Genomic DNA, 20,602 nt, shown 5'->3' on the forward strand with positions numbered 1-20,602 from the left:
TCGACAAGGAGATCGATGAACTAGCCCTTACCTACCTTACCACTGCCGTCTCGCAACTAGAAAAGAAGCATGAACAGATTACCAAGCTGGATGAACAGATCGCAGAACTGATTCAGGATCCAGGCGAGCTAGAAGAGGCAATCATGGACTCTGAGGAGGGGCAAGATCTTATTATTGAGAACATCAATAAGCTGAAGAAGCAAGTGGAGCTTTTGTCAAAGCAGCCTCGTCCTGCTACACCAAGAGACAATTGAAGATGACAATGATGCAACCCAGGAATCACACCAGGACATTGTGAGTAGCCCAATTTACAAGTATGCATGACAGCAATGTTGTTAATGAATCTTCAGTCACAAGTGTTGATAACCAATCAGTTTCAAATGTTGATATTGAATTACCAAAAGTGTGTGGTAGCCCTCCAACCAGTAACATCTCTTCAACACTTACATTTTCAATGCTCAATTCAACCCCAGTTTCTGTTTCATCAATTTCTTACCCATCAGTGAGCTATGTCCACAGTTTGGGGCCTCCTCCATTAATTCCAAGAAGTACTGAAGCAGTTAGCCCCCATCCACTAGCTCCCTTATATTCTATACCGTCAGTTTTACCGACATTGTCTCATCTCAACCTGGACACTAGTCAACCCTCCAGCAGACTCCCCATAGTGAGTACTAGAAGTATTGAACCCCTGATGATAACACCTATTACTACCGCACCAGAAGTTCCCAATCATACTCCACAGTTTGCTGCAAGCAGGTTACCTAAGTTAACTCTACCGATGTTTTCTGGACACCCCTTAGAATGGCTAACTTTTTGGGATTCCTTCCGAGCTGCCATCCACTCCAATCCCAATCTAAGTGGTGTGCAGAAATTCAATTATTTGAAGGCCCAACTGCAAGGGGATGCAGCTAAGGTTATTGCAGGGTTTCCTCTCAGTGATCACAATTACCTACATGCAGTGGCTATTCTACAAGAACGTTTTGGCCAAACTGAACAGTTAATTGATATACACATGCAAGCTCTGTTGGAACTGCCGAGGCCCACAAACTCACTGCACAGTTTACGCAACTTTCACGACACTGTGGAAAGTCATACTCGTGGCTTATCTTATAAAGTATATCGCTAAAAATTTGAAACTTGCTTTGTGGAATTAACAAACAATGGCTGTGTTAGAAATGTGGATTACTGTATAAATTTAAATTTGCCATTGGAAAATTTTAAAGTTAGCTGATTTATTGAGTTGGTCTTTTTCATTACAAGCGTATGCCTGCTAAGGTAGCTTGACATAAATTACACTTCTAGTTGTAACCAGTGTATGGTATTAAAAATTCATCAGCAAATTCTTGCAAACTTCATGCAACAATTTGGCTGTAGCAAAATGGTGTAACTTTGTCAGTGCATGTGTGAACCATGGTATAAGAAACTGTCTGAAAGTTTATCTACCATGAGCTATGTGTACACAGTATATGTGTCTGTATTATATACACTGTTAACAACATATTAAGGGGCAATGTGCCAGTTGTATCAAGGTTTCAGTTCTATTAGTAATACATGTTTCACAAATAACAAGCCTAAATGCAAATGATGGTGTTTTTTTTATTATTAATTACCAATCAACAAGATACATAAGTGCAAGTGAAAGTTATGACTTATGTATATATCAGTTAACAAGTTAGTTGGTATCACAGAACCCTTAATTTGCTATGGAGTGGTTTAAATTATTTGTGTTGATGACAATTCTGAACACATCTAAATCAAATGATCAATTCTTTGTTCTACCTGATGATTCAGCTGATATCAGTTGTCCATCTCAACCTTGTGCTACACTCAGTCAATACTTACTGGATAATAATGGTACATTACCTGTTGTGTCTAATGTTGAATATCACTTCTTACCTGGAGAACATGTGATCCCTGCAAACTTAGAGCTATTAAATATAAAAAATTTTACATTTGTTGGAATCATGAGTGATAATTTACCACTAGTGGTATTGGTTAGTCCTTCACGTCATGCATTACTCTATATTAAAAATTCATCTGATGTAACAATTTCAAATTTGAAGTTTAAAAATCATAATCAACTACAACAATACCATGGAAGTTTGGCTAATATTTTGCTCTTCAAGTGTTCTTTTTGCAAGATAGAAAATGTCAGTTTTATAGAGTGTGGAATTGCATTACAAAATTTACTGGGAGAGTCTTATCTACACAATATACGCATAACCAATCCAGCCAATGCAGCATCAAAACACACCGTACATGAATATGGAATTGTATTGAAGTACATTGATCAGCCAGGCATCATTCATGATTACAACAACAGCAGCATAGAAATTAACAATCTTGTCATTACTGGCAAAGGTAATGCAGGAATAATAGTATTCATAGATCAATCCAAATATGGCATAAATATTTCAATCTTTTACTCTTTGTTTTATGAAATGGATCAACCAATTATGCACATTTCAGCTGTATCGGTAGCACAGATACAAGTCAAAAACTGTACATTTGTGGCCAGTCGACATATGGACACACATATTATACATCCAATGATTAAGATTGTTATGTCACCTGTGAAAGAAACTATAAAGTTTTTGAATTGTAATTTTCATCACAACTATGACTGGAAATCTCTATTATCAATATTTATTGTAAATTTATTTCCAATTCAAATTTGTGCAAATATAAGTAACATAAGCCTTCAAGGTTGTAACTTTACGGAAATTGGAAATCCAATTCTGTATCTTGACAAGACTAGGGAATCACCATGCACAGTGAATTTGGCAATTACTGGACCCTTTGTCATATCAGAAGCTACTGCCTTTGACACTGAAGATAATTCCTTATTAAATATTTCTGATGCAACTGTCAGCATAAGTGGACCAATCACTTTTTCACACAACTATGCATATAGTATTATTTCATTTCAATCTTCAGATGTGTTGCTCAGTGAAGAAATAGTATTCATATCAAATGAGGGAAATGCAATATTTGTTGTAAAATCTGAACCTGCTTATGTAAAGGTACTGGAATATTCCAATATAATATTCACTACAAATGTATATTATAACAATCTTATACTTCTAGAACCTGATGAGAGAAACAATTTTCCTTTTCCATTTTGTATTCTTCAATATGTAACATTGAGAAACAAGTCATTTGTTACACCAACACATTACACCATTACTGCCATGAACAATCACCTTGAAGAGTCTCTTATTCCACTGTCAGACCAAAAATGTGAATTTAATTTGCATTACTTCACTACTCACTGTCAATGGATACCCTCATCAGTGTTCTACGGTTATAACCCTGGAGTAATAAACCAGCAAATAATACAAACTGATCAACATCAACTAAGTGACCACACTACCATATGTCACTGTTCACATAACATAACCAACTGTAGTGTTGATGTACTAGGACCTGTGTATCCTGGACAAGTGTTACAAGTAGAATTGTGTGTAACAACTAACAATGAACACTCTATTTTGTATGTAGAAACACACAATACACATTTACCAAATTCATCTTGTAAAGTTGCTCACCAAACTGAATTGGTTAGCACTATCACTAACTATTCAAAAATGTTCAACTTTACTATAATTGTTACAGAAGCTCAACAAACATGTGAAATATTTTTAACAGCATCACCTTGTCTGTACAGTATTTATGAAGCATTTTATGTAGAAATACTACCTTGCCCAGTTGGGTTTACATTACAAAATGGAGTTTGTGATTGTGATCCTTATCTTAGTAACAGTAACATTCACATTGACACATGTTACATTGATCAATCAACTATCACACGTCCTGCTAACACTTGGATAACTGCTCATTATTACTCTAATAACACTAAATATTTAATATCACATAATTGTCCAATGGATTACTGTCTACCACACTCATCACATCTTAATTTACTTAATCCTGATTTACAGTGTCAGTTTAACAGGACTGGTATCTTGTGTTCACAGTGTCAACATTCACTTAGTATGGTATTTGGATCATCAAGGTGTATACACTGTACTAATATACATATTCTCATCACTATCATAGTTATACTTGCTGGAATTGTTTTGGTAGTCTTACTTTATCTTCTCAACCTCACAGTCACTAATGGAACTATCAATGGAATAATATTTTATGCTAACATCATTAGCATTAATGACTCTGTATTCCTAGTAAATGATAATGTGTTTAAACCACTCAGAGTGTTTATTTCTTTTGCCAACTTGGATTTGGGTATAGAGACATGTTTCTACAATGGAATGGATGGATATGCTAAGGCGTTCCTACAGTTGTTCTTCCCTTTCTATCTCATAGTCATTGCTGTTTCAATTATTGTAACAAGTCGTTATTCTTCTAGAATACTACGATGGACATATACTAGATCTCTTCCTGTACTAGCTACATTGTTTCTGCTATCCTACACTAGTGTTCTCAGAGCTGTATTAACAGTCTTGTTCTCTTATTCTACCATAACTCAACTACCAAGTGGGGATCAACAGTTAGTGTGGTCTATTGATGCCAGTGTTCCATTGTTTGGCTTAAAGTTTACCATACTGTTCATCACATGTCTTGTCTTATTCTTACTACTAATTCCTTTCAACATCATTTTTTTGTTTACAAGATACTTATCACAGTTCAGGATAATAAATCAGTTTAAACCTTTACTGGATGCATTTCAAGGACCATATAAAGATAAATACTATTATTGGGTTGGTGTTCATCTTATTTTAAGGAGTATGTGTTTTGCTTTATGTGGATTTCAAGTAAAACCAAGATTGGTTTTATCGGCCATACTGCTTATAATATTTAGCATTTTAAATGGCTGTATTTACCCAAACAGGAAGAAACCTGTAAACATTCAAGAACTCTTACTACTACTAAACGTCACTATAATGTATGCAGTATCCTATCAGGGTAGTGGTAGTGTTTTCTCTACTGTCACAAATGTCATGATCAGTTTGGCTTTTATTCAGTTTTGTACAATTGTGTTCTATCATTTCCTCACCTACACATGTCACTGTAATGTTGTGACTACGTTACAAACTGTGAAAGAGAAGTTGATGGAATACAGGAGGAATGATGACCATATTGATCTTGGATTGCTTAATATTCCTGAGCGTACACACAATTACAATGAATACCGTGATGGACTTGTTAGTGATGATTTTGAAAGGAACAACTTGCCTAACACATAGTTTTCATATACAGCACTACCGTACTTATTAAAATATATACACTACTAATATTTGAATCTTGGTATTTATACTGAACCGTATAAGTATATGTAGCTACTTGCTAAGATCACATACCAAAATCCACTTTATCTGCATATGTCATGATTATCAATTACTGGAGTATGTACATTGTGAGGTTCACTCATTAGAAATCTAGGATGTTTGTAACAGGTGCATCATTGCTGTTACTTACGACAGGGCTAAAATGAACTACTCAAATAGTTTATTACTTGTTAGCTGTATATAGGAACAGATTCAATGAACACTTTACAATGATAAAGCAACAGATTTTAAAACTTGATGAAATGTATTGTCGTTTTCATGCTAAACAATGTGGCTTATAAGAGTTGTACCAACACATCAGCACAAATGAATTAGTTTTTTTCCACACACATTTTTAAGTGTTTGTGATATGTATATATACATTTGAATATTTGTTCCTTTTTAAATTATTCATTTCGTTAGCATTTAGAATAATCATTTTAGCTCTAACTTGCAAAACTTATATACCTGCCTCATGCAGCTCATGCCAGACAGAAAGCATGTCACATGTGCATATTAATATCTAGTATATTCATTTTTGATTATTGACACCGTAGAACACATTGAATACTAAATTCAATCCTGAATCCTTATGATATACAACAGCATTGTAAATGGTATTGCTTTTTAACACCATGAACAAGAGTTGTGTGTTGTATATAATATATACATGCACTTACTGATGTTGAAGTCCACTAGTACGTATGCATTCAAAAAATAGGGTTGGGTTGCTTTGCCACCTTTATCACCCCAATGACAAGCTACAAAAATGGGAATACTATATAATAGCTTAGTGCCACAGACATAGCAGAATAGAAGTCTGGATCCCTCTTAATGTGAGGGTACTCCTCATGTAATAGCAATAATATACTCCAATAAATCAATCAGATGCATCTGAGAGTAGGAATTCCATGCAGTTATTGACTGAAGCATATAGTTCATTAATAATTTGAGGTAGGAGCTAAATTTTGAAATTTCAATGCTTTCAGAGCCTCTAACAAGAGCATGCTTTGTATGCTGAGTATATATTACATATGAATCCCATTAGTTGGCTGGTTAACACCTTGTTAGCCACTTCCCCCTTTCCCAACTAAATTTACATACACACAACATTGTAAAAATTACAGATATGTGACCAACAAATAGTTTGTCACACTATACAATGTCTTTTAAAATTCCCAGTTGGATTTGTATCCAATAAATCTGTCAAGCATGTCTAATCCACGTTCTGGTTGATCATATGGTAGAATATGACCAGCTCCACGTACTATCACCTGAAAAGAGTACACAGCTAGCATAAGCATATTGTACTGACTAAACATGTAACATGTCAAAATGAAACTGTCTGCTACAATATCGCCTTATTCATACTACATGGCTGAATGATCCAAATTATCACCTTTCAGACCACTTCCAGTACTTTTAGTTGCTTGTAGAGTTTCCCGCCACAATAAAATAGAAAATCTGAGCAGTTGGATGAGTAAAGTGCTATCGTGAGTGCTCACAAAAGGGCAGATGGTGGGGCAAGAAGAGATGGAGTTCAAAATGGAGGTAGACTCCAGACATGAGATTACAGGGCTGTGCTGGCTTGATATGCAGCAAAAAATGTGTGGCCAACAATGTCAGGCCATCCACCAGTAAAACTACTAATTCTTGCCAAAACAGGCCCTTCACAAGACCAGAAACCACCATTTGAGCTCTCCACACCACCCAGAAAAAATGTGTGTTAAAGCCAGCCTCAGGTAGTTTGAGTAGTACTGAGGGTCAAAACGAGTAGTATGATAGTGTAGCTATCTACTGGTGATGTTAGTTTGATTTTGCCTGATGTGTGGTTTGGATCGGTTTGTAAAATCTGGTCACCTATATAATTATCTAATAGATAGGATCATGATAATTAGTATTTTCCTCTCAAAAATATCAACCAAAAAACCAGCTGGCAATGTTGCTTAGGTGTAATTGGACCCAAACGTCCTTTAAACAAATAGTTTCTATATACTCTACTGACTGACCAACTTACTGGCTGAAACTGGTCTCCACTCTTTAGACAAATAAGGACTACCACTATCTATGGGTTTGATATTTTTACTGACAAATGCTTCTTGCAGTAGGCAAAATGCATGCATCATTGCATCTCATTTCTTTTCGCTTGCAACAAAAGGTGTTGTGATATGGGCAATGCATCAACAGTTTCATGTGCTGTCTATCATGTAAGAACAATTTGTGCACCATGCCTCCAACAGTCAAAGTAAGTGAACTGATGTTCAGCAAGCTTCAAGCTTTAACAGGGGATAGGCCACCCAGGCCCAGGCATCAATAATAGTACACTATAATAAACATTAAGTCACTATACTCTAATACATCAATCACCCTAATACAGCAAATATTCATTAATAGTAACTTCTCTAATAAACTGTTAAAATCAGTTCAAATGTTTTTTAAAAAGCTTTTTTTAGCAGAAAACTTACTTTCAAAATCAAGATATCTTAATAGAGCAGTCATCCAGATACAACAGTCAAATAAATATTTATACTTATAGTATGACACTCAGATTCAATATCGGGAGCAATCTCGTTGAGTTGATTATTAATATTTTTTTAAATCTATTTTTATTTGCCGTATTTTTACTGTACAAAATGAGTTTATTCCTGTTCCAACTGTCTAGAGCTATAACTTCAGAGATGCACAAAATAAAACTTGACACTCTATAATTTACCTGAGTAAAGTTGTTTGATTTTCGTACAAATCCAGCAACTTCTACATCATCTGGTTTTATCTTCCACACATTACGATTAGCTTGTGCAAATGCATCAGCACCGTTCCATTGAAGGGCCAGTAAAAAGTGTTCAGTTAGTGGTCCCCCAACTATGACATCCAATTGTCCATTGTACAGTAGGACCTAATAGCAAACATGGTGATTGATAAATAATGCATACCAAAACAGAACTTTAAAATTTTACAATCATCTACTCAGTGACTATTTAAATAAAGTAACTGCCATTAGCTACACTACCAACAAGAAGTGAGCAACCAATTCCACCTGGCAGTACCAACCTACCAAAGTGTAATAATATTTTCAACTAAAGTATATTATGGCAATGCATTTAAAGTTTCACCTTGTAATTATCCATGACTGTAGCCAGCCAAGGTGCAACTGACTGCATCACATCCTACATGACAGCACAAGAACAGATACATACTATATGTGAACAATACTCAATACATACTGCTAGAAGGAACTTCTCCACTTTAGAACCATCATTGTAGGTTAGGTTGCCAACATGTATCTGACTCCTAACTTCTGCCTTCTCCACAAATGCTCCATAATAACCAAACTCTTCAGGACTCTAATGATAAAAAATGCGTAAAAATTAATAGCAAATTCTTAATACTAAAAGCTCTTACTGTGCTTCGAAGAATATTAAAATAGTTGGAAGAGCCAGTGATATTATAGAAGTAAGAGGGATAAGGGATCAGATCTCCATTAAGTAATGCATCAAACGTCTACAAAGAAAAGGATATTTCAACATTTCAACACATACCGTAGGATCAGGTTGTTAAGCGCATGTGTCTATGTGTCTACTAAGCGCATTTACTTCCCTAGTTTACACCAGGTACCTATATGCTCAACTGTCCAAGTCTCATATAGTAGTTGAAGGTTCAGGTGCCCACACCTTCAACTGTGAGATATGGTACAGCCTCCTGCGGGTTACTAGTCCTGCCCCAGGAGGGCATGCCTGCGCTGACTCATAGCACCTGAGTAGCGCACAGGTGCCCCAGTGCTGGCCACTGGGCAGCGTAACCACTTAGTGGCAGCTGAAGGCTTTTTTGCTTTTTACTAAGCGCATATTATTTCTTAAGCCAAGAGTACATAAAAACAAAAAAATAGAGACACTTTACGTGAGCCTTATGCACAAAACCTATTTTGGCTAACTCTTGTAATAACAAAAAATAGAGAGAGTGTCCAACTCTCAATAAATTATAGCCCTTACAAACACACTGAATCAAGTTATCAGTAAACTTTAGGAATTCTTGTTTTATTTTAACATTTATAGTCAAGTGAAAGGCTTGTTGATTGGTGTCAATGAGACTGCACATCAGTGACTTCTACTGAAATATACTGAGTCTCTTGAGTTGTGCCCTCCATGTTGTAGATCAAAGCATTTAACACGTTGTGTGAATATACAGCTTGTTGAATCATCACTCGACTCAGTGCGTTTTGGGAGTCTATTCCAGCAGGATACTCACTCTATTTTTTACTATTATGTACTCTTGGTTAAGCACATACACATTTCTTGTGATTAACCATGACTGATAAGCGCACATGGTCAAATGCAAGGACTACTGAAAACACAACAAAGCTACACACGTGCAGGAAGAAACACCGGAATTACTGAAAAATGAATGTCTCCTCGAGTGCTTACGTCTCCTTTGAGGTATCCCTTCACTGTGTATACAGCAAATCAGCCTTCTGGATAGATATATTACAAAGGATTTCACCCAGACATAGAGTCAAATATCCTTACACACTGGCATGGTGACTGGCATAAACTATTAACTCCTCTATTACAATGTAGCGATTCCATGTTAACACAACATAACTATTTATTAGGCATATGCGCCTAACAGATAGTATGATTTTTTACAAAAGTTTTCTCTGAAAATTATAAGCACATGCACTTAATAATCCGATTTTACGGAACACTGTATGTGTGCGTGTGTGTACTTCTGCATTGTGTGACTGTGTATGTGTGTACATGTTGTGTATTTGTACTACTGCAATGAACATAACAAACGTACTTCAAACGCTTGAACAAAATTTCCAGCATTGATTTCAGCAACAGCAGCATCAGTTTGTTTCCTGACATATTCAGCTTGGACACTATCTGCTAGAGAAAACTGCTGCATTAAATCTGCATAGCCCACCACCATCTGTACAAGTATAAATACTCATAAACAAAAAAAAATGAATAACATGTAGATGTGCATGTGCATGTGTGCGCGTGCATGCTTGTGTAGTGCATATGAGCAGTCTGCAGAGAGATACAACATGAGATAAGTACAATGGAGCCTCAGTTATCCAAACCCCTTGGGACCAGAAGTGATCCATAATTCTGAAAAATCCATATCTCTGAAACTGTGCATAAAAATAGCATAAGGAACATTTTAAAAATATCTATATTATCAGCTACCCTAATATACTCTAATAGAGCAGTCATTCTGTAGTCCTTATGTTAAGGTATTTGTCACATGATGAGGTCTCCTTGTATTAAAGTCAAACCATCAGGGTTGAATGGAGTTGATTATACCGTTGACTTTAGCATAAAGCCATTGATGTTAGCCAAAATAGGTTTTCTGTATAAGGCTCACGTAAAGTGTTATACCGCTGCTGTGTAGTCTGTTGTGTGTGTGTGTGTGTGTGCAGCATTAAGAGGTGTGTGTATTTACATACGTTCTGTATGTGTGTTTGCGTATGTATGTGTGTCTGTGCATGTGTGCATACGTGTGCATGTGTGTGTGTGTGGGTGACTAAGTAAGTGAGTGAATGAGTTTGTGAGTGAGAGAGAGAGAGAGAAAACAACTTGAGAATTTACATACATTAATGGGGTCACATAGCCCATCACCAATAGCAACTCCTTTCATGTTAATCTTCAACTGAGCAGTTGGGTTCGACTGGTGTATCTTGTATGCCAAAGCTGGTACATATTTTCCTGCATATGACTAAGAAAACAAAACCACTATGAAACAATGAAAGAAAACTCCTAAAAGAAAAAATCTATTTACATGTATTCTAAGGAGAACTCACTTCTCCTGTGATGTAAAAGTCATTCTTTTGATAATCATCAAACACCAAGAAAAACTGCTGCAAACACCTAAAACAAATTATTTATATACAGAAGATATTAGTAAAACACATACTCATAAAGGTTATCTGCAACTTGTTGCTCATTCCTAGAGTAGCCCTCATCAGAATCAGCAAAACTGAAACCAGTCCCAACCTGAAACATGTTACATCAGTCAAAGTCAACCCATCTAGGTATCTTCCTTACTGGATTATCAATGTACATAATGGAATACGCTTCATTCCAGTTAACAGGTCTTGGTTGTACTGTAAAAAAATTGTGTGGTTATATCATACTCACAAGGTTGATTAACATGAACCGTTCCATCTTGAAGAATTTTAACTGATGTCCTCTGTGTCATTTTATAAACTCAAACACCACATTAAAGCCAGGGTTACAGACTCAATTACGGGCCAGATACTTCATCCCAAGCTATAGAATTCACACATGAGTCTGTTTAAATGCTGGGGTGTTAAAACTAGGCTATAATTCTAACAAACACTGAAGTCACATGCTATACTAGAGTTGATAAACATGTTTCACCTCATGTTTCATTGTTGCAAGTACAGATTCCAAACTGTATGTTGATTACATAAGCACCCTCGACACCACTCTATCCACCATTATCCTGTGTCTTGTGTGCTCTAATAAATAAAAGCCCAGGCCCGAATTGACACCAGGATCATTTAAACACCAGGTTTAAAATCACTTATAGAATATAGAACACCCAGGTTTTTATACAGATAAACATAGCACTACATGTATATAACTAGAAATGAATAAGAATTGAGTTGGACAGTTAGTTTACAACTAGGGACCCGCCGATTATGCTCATTATTTTACCTATTATGCTATGCTAATTTTGCCTATTATGCTTAAATTGATGCTCAATATTTACCTATTATGCTCAAATTATGCTCAATATTATATCTCAGTTCCTAGTAAATTTGCACTTTATGGGAAAATAGTAAGTTGCTGAAGCACAGACTCTAACAATCCTTGTTTGTAAAATTGCATGTCACAGAAAAGATCGATATACTCTAATAGAACAGTCAGCTGTCTGATTATTCTTTGACTGTTCTATTAGAGTATATCGATCTTTTTCTGTGATATGCATTTAGATAAACAAGTGTTCTGCCTATTATGCTAGCATTATGCTCAATGCTTTCAGGCACCTATTATGCTCATTATTATGCCAGCATAATTGGCAGGTTCCTATTTACAACCAAATAGAATTTATGTATAATGTTGACTGACCTTTTCCAGTCTTATCAATCATGATGGGACCATTCTCATTGAATAAACCAAACAATGAAGATCCTCCTGGACCACCTTGTAACCATAGTAACAAAGGTGCCTTTGCATCTCCATTCTGTGTACAAGTATCATCACAATATCTTGAGATAAGGTTTATGTACATATACATGCACCAATACCAAAATGGACAAGTAACCAATGATGTCAGTAGTGTGTGTGTGTGTGTGTGTGTGTGTGTGTGTGTGTGTGTGTGTGTGTGTGTGTGTGTGTGTGTGTGTGTGTGTGTGTGTGTGTGTGTGTGTGTGTGTGTGTAAATATTTCAATGAACACATCAATTTTTGTATAATAATAATGATAGAACAGCTAGGCTGATTGCAGTATATTCCATTACATGCACATAATGTAACAACACATTAGTTGATATAGATGAAAGGGTCTATTTAACAGCAGATTTAAATGTGATGGTCACTTTAATCTTTTGTATTGGTGACTATACCACTGCAAAAATGCCTTCAACATGTGATCCAGAAGAAAATAAGACATATATCCACACAACATCAGTTAAGTTGCCATTAGCTGCCAATATCAAAATTTATTAGCATTAACATCATTGCAGCCATTTCTCGACTGCCACCTTACAATTTCACAACTTTTTTCACCCAGGCTTTTGAAGGCTACACCCTTTTCCATAGCTTGGCTAATTTTGTGTAGATTTCATTTCTTATATTCCCAAAGCTAGCCATGGGCTGGCTCCTTTGTTTGTCAAACCATTGAAAGGCACTTCTATGATGGCCAGCCTATGTACACACTAAAATATTTCATGTTATTCCCATAAGTGGTTTAGCCTGTAGACATAACAAAAGTTCTATTTTTTATGTGGATAAACATTCATAGCTCCATGGATATTCATTGCAAACTTAGTACGTGAATTCACCTTTCTACACTAGGTAATCGAATTACACTTTATAACAGTCTTTTTGCAAAGTGCACAAAAAGAATAATTTATGTTCCTGTAGACTCCTTAAGAAGAGAAAAAAATTGAAACTTTAACTACCCATGCATATCTCATGAATGGCTGGAGCGAATTTAAGTAAATTTGTTGTGTAGTCAACCCTACCTGGCATATAGCTATAACGCAAAATTGGTATGCTTTGGAGAAGGGACCATGGAGCTATGCAGACATGAAAATTGTGTTTTCTTTCTTCCTGTCAATATGCACACGATGTAACACACCAGCTTTCTTGGCTGCACAACACACTACGCTGTGTGTCTTGATACCATGGGCATTAATAACACAATGATAAGTTAATGCTATTTTACATCTAAAGGACAGATTCTCATAGTTAAAAAAATTTAGTACAGAAAAGCCCTCAGTTATCCTGTACCCCTTGTTTATCCAAAAATGGAAACGACTGTTCTATTAGAGTATTTTAGGTACAGGTGTATGTTCTATTAGAATACTAACATTATAAATGCATGCCATTGCCTGATACTATTGGGGTTAGGATAACCAACGGTCCACTGTACTTTGTCTTTGACATCACTTAAATTCTTTTGATTCATTAACTTTGTGACAGGCTGAGTGAAAACCTGTCATGTGTGCAAAATCCATGCATAAAAAGATGTGTGCTATACGCATAAAAATATACATATTTTAATTGCTTTAATTTGGTATGCAGGCTCAAATCAATATCATCAGATTCACTTGTTGATGTAGAGTAATGATAGCTTTGTTTCATGTTAGTACACTATAGGATATGGGTGCTTGCTTGTGATACAGTAGAAATAAAGTTTATCATTGCTATTGGGAATGGCCTTTATCTTTGTGCACATGGAGAAATGTGGAATGCACAATGCTTTGATGGATTCACCTGTTCATAACAAACAGATTGAGCCAAGTACCATCTTCATAGCCCATTTAAGCCATGAGTTATGATCAATTAATTAAGTCCCTGTAATTTATTTGCCATAATTATAGTTGTCGTACAAATCAAAATTTCTTCCTGCTCCAACTGTCTAACTCTATAAACTCCAACATAAATGGCTAAAACTTTGGCAGTCCACTCCTCTTTTACTGTAGATATTAGACAAACAACAAAAAGGATTTCAGGGAATGTGCAGCAAACATGGTGGGCTATCACTCAGCCAGTCCGGTCATGTTTTGTTTGTTTAAGTGGAAATACTGTATGTAGAAACCTGCTTACTGCAGTGGTAGAAGATCCAGGGGATTTCCAAGGGTTCCTTTTTGCTAGAGCTTTCATCACTTACAGAAGTAGTTATTGTATAAATTGCAGAGACAAGAAAATATACTCATGCTGTTTGTAAAATCATTTGTAACTGCAACACCAACACCTTCATATGCATTAGGTGCTTCTAAAATAACTTATATACACATGCTGTTGATGTTAAGCTTTCGCTATAAAGTAGGGCTGTGCGATAATAGTAAAAGCTACATCTTGATAAGTGACAACCATTTTTAATACTCAATAACGATTGTAGATCACAGGACTGTTTATTAAACACATTTTTACATATTTGTTGACATAGTCACATTAAGTCAGTTTATTACTTCCTTAACTAGTTTGACACCTTTACATAATTTTTTTCATCTGAACGTGGTTGATTTACAGTATATTACATTATTATCTCGAAAAGCATATTCATTATCATACAGTACGATAGTAACTGTATAGTAGGGACCACAAAGGAGTAGGCGTGGCCCACGAAATAATATCACCCAAAAAACAGCCTCAATTTCCCCTGACGACGATGAGGCAGTTTTGGTTACGTAAAACTAAGCCCAAACAAGCTCTCAGATCGACCCAAAACGCTTCCAACAAGTTGCTACGGAATTTTAAAAATAATTTATTTAATGGAATTTTCTACTGACTGACTGAGTAAGTAAGTGACTGACTGACTGACCGATGCCTTCAGACAAGTATAACTCGATAACGGCTAAGGCTACGGGCTTGATTTTTTCACTGTTCGACGTCGCTTTGTCCTGACAGGTGCCTTTTGGCATACCGCAGTACGTACAATGCATTCTTCATGGACTTACCAGTGTCCTCCTTTGTGTCTCATTCATCTTTGCTGACAGCGAAAAGTGTCAATTTGGTGATAGCATGGGATGGCTTCCCTTCACGTAACAGAAATCGTCCGTATTTTTCATAGTGGCTATTTTGATAGCAGAGGTGCTTGTCAAACAGTTCTTGATTCGTACTGTTGTGTAATGGGTTGAACATAACCGACAACGAAGCATAATGGATACTTCACTTTTCAGACGATAATTGATATAACTGGGGAGAGCGGCACCATTTCTTTCGGAATGCGTCTCGGTGTGCAGAGGTGCTTTTCGATTCGAAAATGCTGCGTAACGGGTTGAACATAGCTGACAATGAAGCATGATGGATACTTCACTTTTCAGATGATAATTGGGGCACGTGGTGCCATTTCAGATGCAGCATGCGTGGGTTCACCAGTCATAATAATTATTTACAAAAAAAGTTAACAAACAAGTACACAGAAAAATTTGGAATTTTCAACTAGAGTAGGGACCATAGTACATCGATAAAAAGTACTGAAACAAGCTGGAGTAGTACACGATATTAAATCACAGTTAAACAATAAGAAGTGTTATATCCCTACTGTGCATTTCCATTATATATATGGTATCTTGAGCCCAGTAGGGATATAACACTTCTTATTGTTTTACTGTGATTTAATATTGTGCACTAATCCAGCTTGTTTCAGTACTTTTTATTGACGTGCTATGGTCCCTACTCTAGTTGAAAATTCCAAATTTTTCTGTGTACTTGTCTTATTTATGAAGGTGATTCAAATGTCTTTTTATCTAAATTATCCCAGAACAGACACTTGTCAGCACTCGTTCGGACCTAATGCTTGTAATATCTGGAATAACTTACCTAATCACATCAAAGAAATTACCTCTATTGAACAATTTAAGAATCAAATTAATCAATTGTAATTGCATAAATGTTCCCCGTGTAAAGTCTTCGCTTGCAAAGTTGACACTGTAATAATAATAAATAATAAATAAATAAATCTCCTAGTCCTACTATAAATATAAAGACTTCACTTGCTTTTACCAAGGCCTAGTTGGTAAGATTTAACAGTGAAACATTGCTGAGAAAAAGATTATTTGGTTTCATGCATGTAGCTACTTCTTAGCTATATGCTGTAGATAAAACTATCATGCCTCAGAGTGTAACCCCTCTTTTAAAAGTCTGGATCCACCACTATGCCATTAAGAGCCATTATCACAGCTGGTATGTAGGCATGACAGTTTCCATTTTAAAAGTATAATTAAGCTACAAAGTAACAGCTATTCAGCCCAGTTCACATAATGAATTGTTGAAACCAATACAGAAAACGCTTACTTTGGCTGGAAAGAACCAGAAGTACATATTACTGTTGGTAGTTTCATTCACTGTGAAAAATCCTATAAAAAGCAGATAGTAAATTACACTGACCTTATAAGCTAGGTAAAATGCACTAATACAGCATTGTTTACAACTAACACACAGTTTACCAGCATGACTGTGGTAACGAAGAGAAGATTCAATCCCTTTGACTTCACTGAGATCACGAGCTATAATCATAAACAATATGATGGACATAGTGAGTATACAGCGTAGATAATACTGTATGTATACATCAATCCCTATTCAACAGCAGTATAATTTAAATGGGCGAAACTAGTGGGGATTTGCTTTGCGTGTACCAATCATTGTGCAGCAAAGTAAAGCTACATTTTAGCTGACGTTATACATACAGTAGTATCATGCAGATACTTATGTAACATATTTTGGTGATCAAGGTGACCTTAAATACTTTACAAGTCACATGATGTGTGCTAAAATAACAATCACATCATATGAGCTAATTAAGTTGCATCAGATTTATATGTATATGGTTTCAGATTACACTATTATGGTTTCAACGGTAACAGTTGTTTACTAGCTATTTCCTGCTTGCTATAACGGTGTTCATTGCTGATTTTAAACTGGAAAGCCATATAGCTGGACTACAGCAGTTTTTTTTTAAAAGAACCGTGACAATTCATTATAGCTACCAAATTTAGTACAATATGCTAGACGCTATAGTAGCTAATGCAATATTCCAACTAGCAATGACCTGAAAGTATGACATCTGCATAGCTAACATGGCAGATACAGTAATTAAGGTGCATGGGGTCTGGCATGATAAAAGCACAGCGGTATATGGCCATGCAAATACCGACAAGAATCAGTAGCCCATATTTGATTTTCTCTGTTTTACCATTTAGGTGATGGAGGGCGAGCACGAAAGGCAGAACCTGTAGCTATGAGTGAGGTGCCTAAAAGTATCCTAAATGAACTGCAAAAATACCTAAATAGCTAGCTAGCTAGTATGAGCGATCCGGCCGCAGGCCCAACAAGATTCCGGCCAAACGCCACACTCAGTGGTCAAACCAGGAAAGCCACCTAGTTATAAGAAGGGAACTGACAGAAGTTAGCACACACCTTGTCGATAGTCCTTCTTCTTGATGTAGGGTGTTAGGAATAGTGGCTTGCCAGGGTCAGCCTCGCCCTTGACAAAAATTGGTTCCTGAATAAAGTACTTCCTGAGGATTCCGGCGAACTCCCCGACTGTAAACATAGCACACAGAACGGCCAAAAGGTACAGTGGTCTAGCCATCTTCTCGCCTGCTGTCGTTGCAGTCTTGTTGCGCAATTTTACAAAAGGTCATGCACTCAGGTGATATTACATCACGTGCAAGTGGGACTTCGATGCCACCCCTTCGCATCCTTCCTCTTTATGCAAGAGGCGCGGCCGCCAGACTTATCTATCCAGATTTATCCCCTCCCAAAATCAGAGTGCATGCTCGGTGAGAGGATATGTAACCATTATTTATAAAAATTAAGTGCCAGGACATTTACTGTGTAGACACAGATGTACTGCACTCTAGTGCCTGTTGTGCTGCCAAGTAGCCTGAGCGTTGTTTGTCACATACTTATAGTGCAGTTAATATAAACATCTTAGGCCTTTATAAGGCCTTCCGTGTAGTAGTGGTATATACAGGCTCTGCCTTTACCAAGTACTTTAATCATAATAAAACAAAGTCCATTTGGTTCCACTTGGGGTACTTAGAGATAATAAGTCACTCTCTAGGGTTCCTATGGATACAAATACATGAAAATATAAGTAAGAAAATGTCCTGACCACCTGGCAGACTCCTGTAAGCGTTCGAGCGTTAATCGGATGGCTGCAGGTTCGAGGCTGCCCAGGTCCAGTCATGGATTTTTTCTTCTTTCTCCTACTTTTCAAACATACTTATACAGTAGTTCAGTTAATATAAACATCTTAGGCCTTTATAATGCCTTCTGGTATACAGGCTCTGCCTTTACCAGGTACTTTAATCATAATAAAACAATGTCCATTTGGTTCCACTTGGGGTACTTCAGGGACGGATCCAGGGGCGGTTCCATGGAACCCCCTCTTTTGAAAGAGCCTCTCTTACTCGAGATACTCTAATAGAGCAGTCAAATCGAGATACTCTAATAGAGCAGTCACAGTAGTCTTTTGAGCAGCAGTGTAGCAAGCTATGTATCTAGTTATAAATAAGGAAATATAGTTGGTGAGGGCATCTATGGTGAGGGGCAGCTATTGTCAGCAGGTGATGACCTTTTTTTTTGGTCTTCAACTTACAGCTAGGCTGAAGTTGCAATTCCAAAGTGGAACCCCCTTTTTAAAAGTCTGGATCCGCCCCTGTACTTAGAGATAATAAGTCACTCTCTATAGGGTTCCTATGGATATACAAAGTTATTCACAGTTCAACAGTTCAACAGACCATCAAACACTCCAACAAGACTTGACAATACTGTCAAAGTGGGCAGATAAATGGCAAATGGCTTTTAACATCAAGATAATGCAAATTTCTAATCACAGTTTATTTTCGTATGTAATGAATGGCACCTCACTGGCAGTTACAGAACAACATTTGTATCTTGGAGTAAAGTTACATCACAGACTTTCATGGAAACCACATATAGATTACATGCATCTGCAATAAGGCAGACAGAGCTGTTGGTTTTTTGCGACGAAATCTTCAGCATTGTCCTAGCCATCTACGTGAGCTAGCATATAAACAATTTGTCTTGCCTATTTCAGAGTATTATTCATCAATATGGGATCCATACCACCAAACCAACATAAATCAAGTAGAGATGGTCCAACATAGAGCTGCTCGTTTTGTCACAGGTCAACCATGGAGACAAAATAATAGAGACAGCATCGCTAACATCCTTGAAAACTTGCAATGGCCTACACTACAAGAATGTCGCAAATCAGCTAGACTAGTTTTACTATATAAAGTACTAGATGATTTATTAATTATACCAAACTGTTACCTCCCATTTAAATCTACTGTATTATGGACCCGACACTCACACAACTTTAAACTAGTACCTTACCAACCAAGAATTGATGTATATAAATATTCCTTCCTCCCAAGAACTGTACCAGAATGGAATAGATTAGATGATGAGATTATTGAGACTGACTGTGGTGAAGAGTTTAAGCAAAAATTAGCCCCTTCTATGTATATAGTTAAGTAACTTATCATAATTGTATATATTTTTATAGTTTATTATTGTAATTGTACATATGTATATAATTAAGTAACTTGTCGTAATTGTACATACTTATATAGTTAAGTAACTAATTGAAGTTGTACACATGTAATTGCACATCAACATTATACTCCTGGAGGGTCCTGCTGATTAACAATAAATAATAAAATAAATTAAAATAATTGTTGTGTTAGCTATGTTAATTGACACATTCAGAGCCTTTAAACAGCTTTTAAGACTTCACAACCACCTGAAAAGATCAAAATGGCAAAATCAACAGTGAGACACTACTATATATAAGAGGTGATTATTTGCTGCTTCAAAAATGCGGCAACTAACAAGAGAATCTGGCTCTCCCCAACCATCTAGCTACAACTTGGCCTGTTTGTGCCCCTCCCCTTGCCAGCTCCTGGATCCTCCCCTGTTATATATGGAAAATTAAGCTTGTTTACAAGTTTGAAAACTGCCATGATGCCGCATCCATGCCGGCCTATAATGTGCGGTTGCTTGTCCAGTGATTGTTGTAGTAGAGATTTCCAACTAAATTAAATAATTAACATTCCATGCATTCATTGGTATGACAAAT

At 36.5% G+C, this 20,602-nt stretch overlaps 2 protein-coding genes across 5 annotated transcripts in view; one reads left to right on the forward strand and one right to left on the reverse strand.

Moving 5' to 3' along the window:
* The first annotated feature begins 336 nt into the window (after nt 1–336).
* LOC136249180 (uncharacterized) lies at nt 337–5,631 on the forward strand. The gene has a single exon (XM_066041130.1). The coding sequence runs from the start codon at nt 1,704–1,706 to the stop codon at nt 5,205–5,207; it is 3,504 nt and encodes a 1,167-aa protein (XP_065897202.1). The 5' UTR covers nt 337–1,703; the 3' UTR covers nt 5,208–5,631.
* Nucleotides 5,632–6,383: 752 nt separating this feature from the next.
* LOC136249183 (probable serine carboxypeptidase CPVL) overlaps nt 6,384–20,602 on the reverse strand; it is a 38,595-nt gene continuing 24,376 nt past the window's right edge. For 3 of the 4 annotated variants that reach the window (XM_066041133.1, XM_066041134.1, XM_066041135.1), the window contains 13 exons: nt 16,935–16,994; nt 16,783–16,844; nt 12,386–12,500; nt 11,336–11,394; nt 11,205–11,284; nt 11,092–11,158; nt 10,884–11,006; nt 10,086–10,217; nt 8,691–8,789; nt 8,513–8,632; nt 8,402–8,455; nt 8,002–8,184; nt 6,384–6,562 (listed from right to left, as the gene is read on the reverse strand). In XM_066041133.1, the coding sequence (XP_065897205.1) occupies nt 6,458–6,562; nt 8,002–8,184; nt 8,402–8,455; nt 8,513–8,632; nt 8,691–8,789; nt 10,086–10,217; nt 10,884–11,006; nt 11,092–11,158; nt 11,205–11,284; nt 11,336–11,394; nt 12,386–12,500; nt 16,783–16,844; nt 16,935–16,994 (1,259 nt within the window). In that variant the 3' untranslated portion in view covers nt 6,384–6,457. Of the gene's footprint in view, nt 6,563–8,001; nt 8,185–8,401; nt 8,456–8,512; nt 8,633–8,690; nt 8,790–10,085; nt 10,218–10,883; nt 11,007–11,091; nt 11,159–11,204; nt 11,285–11,335; nt 11,395–12,385; nt 12,501–16,782; nt 16,845–16,934; nt 16,995–17,907; nt 18,159–20,602 lie in introns of those variants that run through there. The other variant, XM_066041132.1, reaches the window with a different exon arrangement.

Source organism: Dysidea avara, chromosome 3, assembly GCF_963678975.1.
Source record: "Dysidea avara chromosome 3, odDysAvar1.4, whole genome shotgun sequence".
NCBI classification, from domain to species: domain Eukaryota; kingdom Metazoa; phylum Porifera; class Demospongiae; order Dictyoceratida; family Dysideidae; genus Dysidea; species Dysidea avara.